This window comes from Thermobia domestica, unplaced genomic scaffold (genome assembly GCF_964235325.1).
Source record: "Thermobia domestica unplaced genomic scaffold, izTheDome1.hap1.1 HAP1_SCAFFOLD_160, whole genome shotgun sequence".
NCBI classification, from domain to species: domain Eukaryota; kingdom Metazoa; phylum Arthropoda; class Insecta; order Zygentoma; family Lepismatidae; genus Thermobia; species Thermobia domestica.
In genome coordinates, this window is record NW_027655903.1 from 212,357 (window position 1) to 225,162 (window position 12,806).

The 12,806-nt window shown below is 38.6% G+C and overlaps 1 protein-coding gene across 1 annotated transcript in view; it reads left to right on the forward strand.

The window, feature by feature from the left end:
* Positions 1-2,569: 2,569 nt before the first annotated feature.
* LOC145676478 (uncharacterized) overlaps positions 2,570-12,806 on the forward strand; it is a gene marked incomplete at its 3' end in the record, with an annotated part of 259,061 nt that continues 248,824 nt past the window's right edge. The window contains exon 1 of the mRNA XM_081747284.1: positions 2,570-2,819. Within this exon, the coding sequence (XP_081603410.1) occupies positions 2,674-2,819 (146 nt within the window). The remainder of the gene's footprint in view (positions 2,820-12,806) is intronic.

The following is a 12,806-nucleotide window of genomic DNA, read 5'->3' on the forward strand; positions in this document are numbered from 1 at the left end:
TTTTCTTTTCTGATTCTGCAACAAGCGCCATATAGTCTGCAAATCTTATGCATCTAATCATTCTACCTCCTACCGAAATGCCGTCATCATCATGTAAACTCTTTTCACTATCTCTTCTAGATAGATATTAAATAGTGTTGTCGAGAGACAGCATCCCCGTCGAACTCCCCTTTGAACTGCACTCTCCTGTGTCATTTCTTGCCCCATTCGAACACTTACTTGTTGGTTCATACATATATACATACAGTAGGTTTCTAATGAGTCTTCGGTCTTTCCATTCCAACTAAACCTTCTTCAGAACTTCCAACAACTGAAACCAATGCTTTCTCACTCGAAAGGAACAAGTCCCGGATCTGGCAGAGAAAAGATGGGTTACTGTTCGTACTCACCAGATGATGTTGGTATTGCGTGAGGACAATTGGGGAGCTACTTAAAGGAAAGTAGTATCAAACTCCGGTCTAGAAAGCCAGCATTAATGGCGAGGGGAGTCGATATCATGACCCACATCACTCCAAAGGCTGAGTGTCAGAAGCCAGCTAGTAGACTTTGGCCCAGTAGCGTACCCAGGAATTTATTTCGGGGGGGGGTTCAAACTAAATATGAAGCTATTTTATATTAAAATTGCTAAAATTGCCCCTAAAATTAGGCTAAATTTTTAAAAAGTCGAAATTTCGGGGGTGGTCCGGACCCCCGTGTCCCCCCCCTTCCGTACGTCCCTGCTTTGGCCCCCCTAATGGCTGGTGCGCCACGAGTTTAATTTTTCGTTTTTTTTTTTAATTTAACGTCCCACTATTATGCACCGAGGCTAGGAATACGGTGATGATTGGATGGATGATCATGGCGGAATGACGTAAAAGGAAATGAAAAAAACAGAAAAAAACACTTACATAGTGTTTGTCCATCAAAATGACTTGAAATGGAAATGAACTAAGGACCCCATCTACAGACATAAGTGTTCTATTATTGAGCCATTGCTGCCCCCTATTGCCTTCCGTATCTGACAATGTGAAGACTTGTTACATTTTTAGTTATAATTCCAACTCAGTCGGTGATGATCAAGTCATTCTTATCGGCCTATATCCTTCTATTAATGAAATTATAACTATATGGCCTTAAGCCGTCACGTATGAGGGATGGCGCCCCTTGGCAAGCAAACTATCCGGGAAAGGGGTAAGGAAGATTGGAATGGGTAAGAAAGGTAGCGGCCTGGAATATGTATGTTAGGTAGGGCCTACCATTCACACATTTGCCTGGTGTGAATGAGAAAAACCCATGGAGAAACCTAACAGGATGGCTGCACTGAAAAAGCTGTTATACCTTTTCAACCAGGAATCGAACCCGGGGCCCTCGCACCTGGTAAAAAAATGAAATTGATTATTTAATTGATTAGTATTTATGTCCGTTGTCAAAGGCAAGGCTATATAAGACAAGGTCTACAGTTTCAAGTGGGAATTTGATCCGCTATAGTGCGTTCGATGCTCTCCCATCGAGAATCGAATCCTGACCTTCCTGCATCAAAACATGCGGGCTAGCCACTACACCGCTGATGAGTGCTCACCAATATTAAATTTGAACTATGAAGTCTTAAATCTTCGTTTTATTCTATACATATAGCTTTATTCTTATCTGTAATCTCGATCAAATTTGCCACATAGATGGTTTGGGCCTGATTTTTTTTTCTATCATTTCACCTTAACGGTATAACTTAGGGGTGGAGGTGGGAGGAGATATATAAAAATGATCAAAAATGACCGATATTAGTGTTGAATCCATAGTTTTAGGGGTCGCTGAGATGAACAGTGACACTTCCGATGGCCTTTAAATCCAAATTCAGCCCCGCAACTTTGGGGAAGAGGGGAGGGGAGATATAAAAATGATCGCAAATGACCGATATTAGTGTCAAATCCATAATTCTCGGGTTCTCTAAGACGAACAAGTAACACTTCCGATGCCGTTTAAATCCAAATTCAGTCACCATTATCATTAGTATTCCTAAGGGGAATGCTAACGTAAAAATAATTGAAAATGACCGATGTTAGTGTCGAATTCATAGTTTTTGGGGCCCCTAAGTTGATTGGTGACAGATTTGGTGCCCTTTATGTCCAAAACGAAACATATTCTCCTCGTGCGAACGGCGTGGGAGGCCCGGGTTCGATTCCGGGCTTGAGCTCATTTTGTTCGGATTCCACGTTAATCAGTAGGTCCACGTCTCATATAGCCTCGCTGCTGAACGGGACGTTAAACTCAAAATCAACTCAACTCAACTCTCCCCATGCGAAGAACGTTTACTCTGTTACTATATATTTTTAAAAAAAGGAAAAAAAAGTAAAACCGCAGTTTATAACAAGGAACAAAATTCAAAACACATGTTTATACTTCATTACATACATATACGTAGTATACTCCGAGTATGAATTGCGCCTTTCATATCAGTAAGAAGTGTCCCGGGACCATATGAAGACTCAAGTGCACATGGTTTACATTCTTTCTTTTTTTTCTTGTGGTTGGTCTCCAAGCGTTCGTTTTATCACCAAGTAGCTAAGGACTTTCCGGCTCTGACTCACAGCCTACACATCAAGTATTCACCACCGTCTTCCGCCTGGTAGTATATTAGCGATTAGCAGGCAAGAAGGAAAAAAAGGAAAAGTAAGGTGTTTTGTGCTTACAGAAAACATGGGATGTTACAATTCGAAGACAAAATCACGTCAAAATTCGTCACCTGATCTTACCAATACTTACAACATTCAAAGTGGTAGCCAAGTAGCCCATAAGAATGAAGGACCTCGTTCCAATACTAAGATATCCTCTGAAGAAGATGGGTAAGTAATACAGTGATTTTGCACATCGTTTGTCAAATGTTCTGTAATGTAAATATAAATATTTTTAAAGATTTGTTGCTATTAAGAAATATGCTAAAAACCAAAATGTTAGTCAAATTTGTAACAATTTTATCCTAAAGATAGTGTTATATTTGTCTTATTGTTTACAATTTTTAAAATAACAGAATACGTGTATACAGGGTGGAGGGAGAATAGTCTGAAAGCAAGAGCGATAAGCCTTATATCAGTATTGCCAATCTGGGATTTAATTTTTTTTTCTTTCTTTTTTTTTTTAATGTAACTTTGCCTCACGAGGACATCTACGATTAACCAGTTGTTAGGACGATTTCTGTCTGTTTTTCGTATATGAAAATTCCCTTTACCCTACACATCCTTAAGGGAACTTTGTGACTCAGTGGTAGAGCTCTTACTCCCGATACGTAGGGTCCCTAATTCGATCCCAGCCCATAAATACTTGTGGACATCGTGTCCGTTCATTTTCTCGAAGTTCTCCATTTCCTCCTACTTTCTCGTTCTACTGTTTATTTCAATTTCGTTAGCCTCGTTTAGCCTATAGCACATAACCATGAATGTTAAACTAGAGTTCATTTCATTTCCTAGACGTTCTTGAGGTTATGGTAGAGCTTCCCTTTTCTCGGGGGGACTACCTGGATTTACAAATCATTAATGCACTTTTATGTAGCGACTGCGTACTCATTGAAAACTAACCTGTTTACCTTTGGTTTTGGATTTAATTTAGAACTAAAATAGCATTATAAAATTTTGGGATTTTAATGAAATTTAGAGTGATTTTGAAAAGCGATATAGAGGAAAACTTCCTTTTCAGGTTGATATCACTGGTTTATATATTTTATGACCAGAGATGATGTGGGTCAATGAGAGCTTGGCCCATGACTCACTGACCCACGATCTACCGTGACCCACGACCCACCATTAGCCACCACTCACCAAAATCCATCGTCATCAATTCCGACCCATGATCCACTCTCTCCTCTCCACTGATTAAAGAGTTTACATTTGTAATAAAACAAGGCTGTGAAATGATCACCAATCGGAGTTTTAATTTCTACGATCAATCGCCTAAGCACCTCTCTGTTACAATACCGGTGGATGTGACCAGGACCGAAACCAGTGGTTTAGAGGGGGCATGAATATGTTAGGGGTGGTGCGTGCCTGGATGTGACCTTTACGATATAAAATGGTAAAATGTTTGTCATCAATAACATCGGATCGCTATAGTTAGCTAAAACGAGGGATCCGGATGTGTATTGGCAATCTACAGTTGAGTAAAGCCTACACGTCTACAGATGTAGCCAGTGTGTTCCCTATGGGACAGCCTTTAGACTGCATCTTTTCACAGTACCGTAAGCTCCTCAGTTTTCAAACTAATGGACAGTCTAAAGAGATGATATTTTTTCAAAGCTACCTTATTAATATTCCGACTAAAGGACAACCTATTGACATTATCTATTGGAACTAAGCTTCTCAATTTTTAAACTGAGTGATAGCCTTGAATACTCAAAATAAAATTCTCAGTTTTCAAATTAACGGACAGCCCATGGGCATGGTGTCATTTGAAAGTAAGTTCTCAATTTTCAAAAAGCTAACTTAAAAATTTGGAAAGTAGACATCAAGTTTGTACTTACAAAATACTATAAAATAACGTTATCACAGTTTTCGAAGCATTTCTAACATCAGAATATTTTGGAATCCCGGGATTTACTGTTATAACTAACTGGCTGACAAAGTACTCATCAATAAACACTACAACAAAGTCACTAATCATAGTAGACTTACACACTTTCACAAAATCGGAAACAAACAACAGAGCAGGTAAAAATTACAGCATTTTCACCTCAGATTTCAAAATTACCATAGAACGAAGTTCACAGGATTGCTATCGGATGACTGCGGAGGCCATTTCTCAGAATCAAACATTTGAAAAACGCGTCATTCACTCAATTCCGCTATCGGTTGACTACCTTCAGTTATGACAATACACCTGCCACTCAAATATTAAATCGAAAAAATAAAATAAAGCTTTACAATTGTCTCCTGTGTGAATTATTTTTTCTTGGATCACTAGTCACAAACAGAGATGGAAATGGGTCAGTTGGTCGTGGGTCAACAGAAAGTGACCCACTGTGATCCACCACCCAGAGTGACCCACCGACCCACCATGACGCATTCTGATCCACCGACCCACTCTGCTCAGTGCATTGTAGACAGCATCTTCTGAACACAGGTGAATTTGTCTACGTTTTACTTTCAAGGCATTCATTTTTCTTCCTTTTTCATTTCTCTTTATTTACTTATCTAAGTATATCTAAGTGAAAAAAGAACTTCAGACACTTTTCAATATTGATATTTGTAATTGTAATAATACTTACTACTTGACTTTCGAGACACAGTCGAATTTTATACTTTTTCCCCCTTTACATTGGCCTATTTTACGTTGATTTGACCTTCAAATTTCATCCTGTTTTCGACTAAAAAATGTATCTGTAATTCAACAAGGAAATCCATTAGTTTCATGCATGATCATTCATAACTTCAACAAATGTGCACCAATTTTGATTAATTTTTTGGATTGTTTGTTTGTTTATTTGAAAGAGTATTCCTTCCTTGTAATTTTAAGTAAACTTCATAAGAATCTAGTTATAGACTTCGGAGCTATACCATGAAACTCCTCAATGGCTGACAATGTTCATACCATAATTGTGTGTATAATCACGCATAATTTCTACATAGGTGCCCAATTTTGTTGATTTACTTTTTGTTTGAAAGAATATTCTTTCCTCGTAATTCATGTAAATTTTGTAGGATCTAACAATAATTTTCAGAGCTACGTAGATACGGCTGCTAGTGTTAATATTGTGTAGAGAACCGACTTCATCGTGTGCATGTCTACGCACAACCTCAATATAGACGTACCAATTTGGTTATTATTTTTTAGTTTCAAAGCATATACTTTCTTACAAGTTTTTCAACATTTTTTATCTGGATATGGTTACAGTTCTTGCAGTTAGACCATGAACCTTCTCAACAACTGATAGTGTCCATATAATGTTTATGTTCACGTATAATACCGTAACGTGTAGACCGATTAATATATTTGAACACGTAGTAAACTACTGCGATAACGAAAAAGTGGGAAAATTATAAAGGTAATCAAAAAAGTTCTGTTGCTTTCTCACCCACCACCTTCAAACATCGACATGTCATCTAAGACGTACCTGGAAGATCAAAAATAGTCCACATCAGCATCGACGACCTTCTGCCAACGCTCTGGAACGCCATGAATTACATCGCGGTAGAACTTGGTGGGCCGTGAAGCGAAGAAGGTATCGAGTGTATTTTGCACCTCTACTATGGATTTGAACTGGCGTCCTCTAAGCTGATTGTCCAAGGAATGGAACAGGTGATAATCGAACGTTGCAATGTCCGGGGAGTATGTCGGATGTAATAGTGTTTCCCATCCAAGGCGTAGAATGGTGTCCCGGGTCATCCTAGCTACGTGGGGCTTAGCGTTGTCCTTAACAAGAGGACCCTTTTGCAATTCAGAACTGCTTGCTCCAGAGTTTTTGAGTTTTTTTCTTGAACACGTCTCAACTGCTGACAGTACTGGCATAATTGTGAGACGTAAAACTCAAAGATGTCATTTCATTTTTTGAACTGCCAGAACCAGGTAGTATGTTGGATATACCCACACTAACAATTGACCTTCGCCATTCGCATTGAACTCACGGTGTGAGGGCCAATTGGACACATAACTCCACAAAAAGCGACAAAACTTTCTTGATGGTTATCTTTATAAATAAACTTAGAAGAAAAATAAGATTTCAAAAATGTACTAGGCAATGAAACCAGAAAATAAAATCTTTTCTAAAATGACGATGTTAACCGACCTAAAGCGTTTGAAAAAAGTAAAATAATAATATACACGCTAAAGAAAATAATAATAATAATAATAATAATAATAATAATAATAATAATAATAATAATAATAATAATAATAATAATAATAATATAAACCGTGTCAAAGCAGAAATTCATTCATTAATATTTTCTTTAAAAATTTTGAAGTTACGCCAAGCCAGTAAATTCATAAATCATAAAATTACCTTCAACTACTTTTTAGCATTTTTGTTGAAGTTGATTAATATATTTTGTTTTAAATATTCGATTCATGAAAATGAGATTTTTTTCCTATCATAGACCTTCTTCAGAAATATTCACACTAACTATTCAATCAACTCAATCATTCTATCTTATCCCTCTAATTCGTAAAACCCTGCTGCTTCCCCTCCTGGGCATGTGGCTGGCATACCACTTCAGAGCCTGAGATCCAGGTTCAATTTCCGATGAGAGCTCATGTGATACAGATCCCTCGTTAAGCTGTAGGCTCATATTTTATATAGCCTGGGTGCTCAAACGAATGTTAAACTTCAAATCAATAAATCGTAAAATACCATTAACCGGCCATTTTGTAAGATATATTGGGTATATAAAATTTTAACCATTTTTTTATTATTATTATTTGCCTTATTTGGTATAACTAATTATTTCAGGAAATTTTGCTGTTTCTTTTCGTTACACTCTGTGCAGTTTATTAAGCTCGATGACTTTACTGGTCTTTCTCTTTTTTATGTTTTGCTGAATATGTCTATGCCTAGCTTTTAAGCATATTGCATTGTATCTACGTGTTCTTCATAGCATATACCAAGAATTGTGACTAACAGTAAGAAAAAAAGGGCAATGAATACCTGCAATTTCAACTTGAATCACAGCTAGGAATTGAAAAAACAAGTAACTGGAGACATCTATAGGGAAATTTTAGAACTTCTTGCTTCTGATTTTACAGTTTGGATGGCTGTGTTGCTTTGTTACAGATAAGGTTATCTCTCTACCAAAACATTTCAAAACAGGAAGTAGGCCGGTCGGTGGCTCAGTGGTTGAGCGTTCACCTCTGGCATGAAGTGTTTGGTTTGATCCCATCTCGCGCCAAGTAGGTTTTATGGTAAACATACATCGTGTGCGTACTCCTACTTTCTTCATTCTACCATTTTCATTCATTTCTCATCATTACCGTCTCCTTTAGCGTACACAGCACATGAGTTTGTGACATAAAATGTTAAAGATTTTAGTTTGAAACAAGAATTTTTTACTATCTTTGGGAAACGTTCTTTAACACGTTTGATATGTTAGATACTGTTTAAGCAAGATAAGAGGTTCGGCAACTTACACAGTTGTCTATTATTATTATTATTATTATTATTATTATTATTATTATTATTATTATTATTATTGTTGTAGTCAGTGGCGTACTTAGGATCTTGTTTCGGGGAGGCTTGAGCGCAATAAGAAGCGCTTGTGTTGTACAGCGGGGGACACTTCTAAATGGTACAGCCATATGGAGATTTACGGCTAAGGTGTACCATTTAGAAGTGTCCCCCGCTGTACATATAATGCGAAAAAATAATAATGAAATTAGCCACTCCCCTAAATACGCCACTGATTGTAGTTGTGGTAGCGTAGTCGATGAGCATATACCTGGTGTGTGGCCTAGGTGGTTGGACTCCTGGCAGGGACGGTCGATTTTGTCGCTGCAATGCTAGTCTGAGGTTCAGCCAGCGTCTAAAAAAAAAATGGGCAGAGCCTTTCTATTTGAACTGTGCCCTTGCTGACGCTGCTGTCGATATGTGATTTCCCGTACCTCCCTCAAAAGAGGAGGGGAAAGTTTGCTGCGGCCGACATCTTTCAATTGTTGAATGCGGAAGCTTTGCCACAATGAATTATTTCACGGACTTCACTGTGGTCTGTGTTATTAGCCACTCTAAGTAGCCTATGATCTTCACTCGTCAAGATCAAGCGACTGAATAACAACACAGCTGAGATCATTCACTTCTTTTCCCTAAACAAAGCGAGTGTTTCATCCGCCAGAGGATGGCGGGGGTGGGGCCGAAGTATAGTTCGCATAGTTTCCGAGGACACAGGTGGAATAGACAGGCTCTAGGTGAGGTAACCTGAAAAAGCAAGAAACCGGAAAAAGGTGCTTCGTGTTGCCCGGGAAACGAGAAATTTTCGTATCGTCTCGAAAAAGAAACGAGAATTACATTTCGTATTCCAGACAAGACAAGAACTCTTTCGTGGATAACAGTAGTTCACCCAAGTCTTTGAACCATATAACACTAGAACAGTGTTTGATATCTTTCGTTTAAGAACTATAAATTGATCAAGTGATTGTATGAACATAGTGAAGAGCGTTTATCAACATGTAAAGATACATATACTCCAATATAGATGTGAGCTCTTTCGTGGCTAATCGGTTAGCGTACGCGCCTTTGGCGTGGGAGACCCGGGTTCGATTCCCTGTGGAAGCTCATGTTGTTCGGATTCCACGTTAATCAGTAGGTCCCGTCTCATGTAGCCTCGCTGCTGAAAGGGACGTTAAAGTCAAAATCAACTCCAATATGGAAGTTAAAAGAGGAAGCTGAAGATCGAGAAACATGGAAGAAACATTTTCAGGCCCCAACTTTTGAAAAAAAAAATCATTAGTTCCAGAACCTGCTTATAGGCAGAATATTTAATACATACGTTTCCGGCGGGAGCTCATGTGATTCGGATTCCACGTTAATCAGTAGATCCACGTTTCATATAGCCTCACTGCTGAACGGGACGTTAAATTCAAAATCAACTCAATTAATACCTTTTTTATATCACACTCTCCGTGGACCGTTTGTGACGTTGAAGAATTCTAACTTATAGATAAAATTAAGAAAAAAATTAGGGCATAAATTTTGTAGATAAATTTACAAAACCCAACAAAATGAGAAAATATTTCTGATAATCGAGACGAGGCGAGATTTGAGCCTGTCTCGACTCGAAAATATGTTACTGTCTCGATTCGACAGTTTCTGTCTCGAGTCGACTCGAATTCGAGTCGAGACAAAACATACGATTTAAAATATACACACACATCAGCCAGAACATTATGACTACCTACCTAATTGTCAGTATGTCCACCTTTGGCACGGATAACAACAGCGACGTGTCTTGGCATGGACGCAGTGATCCTTGGTAGGTCGCTGGAGAGAGTTGGCACCACATGTGTACACACAGGTCACCTAATTCCCGTAAATTTCGGGGAGGGGCGATGCGCTGTAACGTCACGTTCAATCACATTCCAGATGTGTTCGATTGGGTGCAAATCCGGCGAGTTGCGGTGCTAGCAATCACTTGGAACTCGCCCCTGTATTCCTCGAACCACTCCATCCCGTTCCTAGCCATGTGACATGGTGCTTTATCTTGTCGAAAAGTGCCACTACCGTTGGGGAACGTGGTCGTCATGAAGGGACGTAACGTATTCTGCAAGCAGTGTGCGATACGCCCCGGTCGTCATGATGTCTTGCTCGAGGTCCACTAGACACATGGATGCTCACGTGAATGTTCCCCAGAGTATAATTAAGCCGCCGCCAGCTTGTCTCCATCCCGCAGTACAGGTGTCAAGGAACTGTTCCCTTGGAACATGACGGATTCGCACCCTCCCATTGTCATGATGAAGAAGGTATCGTGATTCATCAGACAATGCAGCGCTCTCCCACTGCGCCAAGATCCAGTGGCGATGGTCACGTGTTCATTTCAGTCGTAGTTGGCGATGTCGTGGTGTTAACATTCGCACATGGACGGGTCGTCGGCTGCGGAGGCCCATCGTTAGAAGTGTTCGGTGCACTGTGTGTTCAGACACACTTGTACTTTTCCCAGCATTAAAGTTTGATGTTAGTTCCGCCACAGGTCGCTGCCTCTCCTGTTTTATAAGTCTGCTCAGCCTACGACGTCCGACATCTGTAATGAGGTGGGGGCGCCCAACCCCTTGACGTTTGGACGTCGTTTTCCCTTGGTTTTGTCACTTGTTGAAGACACTACCATAGCACTCCTCGAACATCCGACAAGTCCTGCAGTTTCCTAAATTCTCGTACCTTTCTAAAGTAATAAATGTTGGAATTGGTTTCAAGGCTTTTTCTGAGTAATTACTTTCTTCAAAATAATATTAAAATTTATAAAGAGGTTTTCGAGACATTCGAGTCGAAAAATACGTTTGTCTCGACTCGTCTCGAATTTTACAAAGTGTGTCTCGACTCGAATTCGAGTCGAGTCGAGATTCGAGACGTCTCGACTCGTGCGCATCCCTGTTTACGAGACGAGACGAGAAAAGGTTATTTCTCGTCTCGTCTCTTCTAGTAGGGTCACTAGTAGTATCGTTTACGTCACGTCCACGTGTTCAAAAATCAAGGAACTGTACAGCCTATATTTCTATACACAGATCTCGGTCTTATTTATTTATTTATTTAACAATAATTTTATACTAGATATCTAACAACAACTATGACAATGGAAAGGATTTGGGAAGGTATCGGCCATGGCCTGTTTAGTAGGTACACACCTGCTCATAAAAAGCTGGAAACTCGTTCAGAAACTAAGTCCGAAAAAGTGAGCCTAGATCCGTCACAATTCCCGCAGATCTATACACAGGGAATTCCATGTTCCCGCCGTTCTTTATATAGACACTAGCTGCAAACCTTACTGTCATCCGAGCGATGTGAAAATGTAAAAACAAATTCAAACTACTTATTTCTGATATTAATATTGATTGCACACCTCATGCACAGTTCCAATATGCAAAATCAACCATTATGTTAAGTAGAAATTGCTGAAGACGACAGAAAATGGATATTTAAACCTCCAAGTAGGAACCTGTGCTTGGGGCGATTTTACTTTCAATATTATAACACAATCTCTTGTAAGTTGCGTCTGTGGTCATGCGGGTTTAGTATTGCTACTGACATTTCTGAAACGAAGAGCGACGGTTCGAGCCTCCGTGCGGAAAGTTAAAGTTTTTCTTCCATTTTTTTTAAATATATGAGAACTTTTTTATAAATATAAATTTCTACTGTGAAGTGATTGGAAACACATTATCCGACGAACTGTCACTTTTCAAATCCATAATCATCCGACGAACTGTCCATAATTCATATACGAAAACGCTAAAATGAGAAATGTGAAGACAGTTGAATACCTAAAACCACATGTCCAAAATGAAAATTATTCATATATATACAGTATATAGCTATTTTGAGATGCTTTGCAAACTTCATTCTTTTAAATGTGAACATTCTACAAGATATTTCATTCACTTTACAATATTTTATTTGAATAAACATAAAATTTCGGGGGGGGGGGTCAAGCACGGAAATCTCCAAAAATACATACACACACACACACACACACACACATATATATATATATATATATATATATATATATATATATATATATATATATATGCTTGATTTTTTTTTTTTTTGCATTACAAAAACAGGGTACATCATAATCTGGATTCTTATAAAGCAATTTGAACAATTATTTACAAAATATGTACTTCTTAATATCGGATTAAATCGCAATGCCAGTAATCTGTAATATCTTACATTTTTATTTATTTACATTGAATGTGTACTTGTTTTATACTGTATAGCATGAACATTAGCTGCTACATAAGAAACAATTATCTATAATTGAATTTAAGTAGGAAATCGATATAGTTATTATAAGAAGAAGCTTGTGAAAATGAAGTGATAATAATGGTAGTATCTGAAATAGATATTGCGTAATGGTGTAATTGGTTACTCCGCCAGCTTTGGAATACTGGACTGTTCAAACTGTCCATCCTTAGGGATGCGCAGAGTCGAGTCGAGACAGAATTTTCCTGACAAAATTCCAGCCGAGACAGCTCTTCCAATAGAAAAATATATATTTTTCGAGTCGAGACATTACTTTTACAGCATATTGTCGAGACGAGACGGCCTCAAATCTTGTCTCGTGCGCATCCCTATCCATCCTACCTAGAGAAAATCAATTTTGGATGCGAATATTCAATTTCTTTTAACGATAATTATAATCTACGAT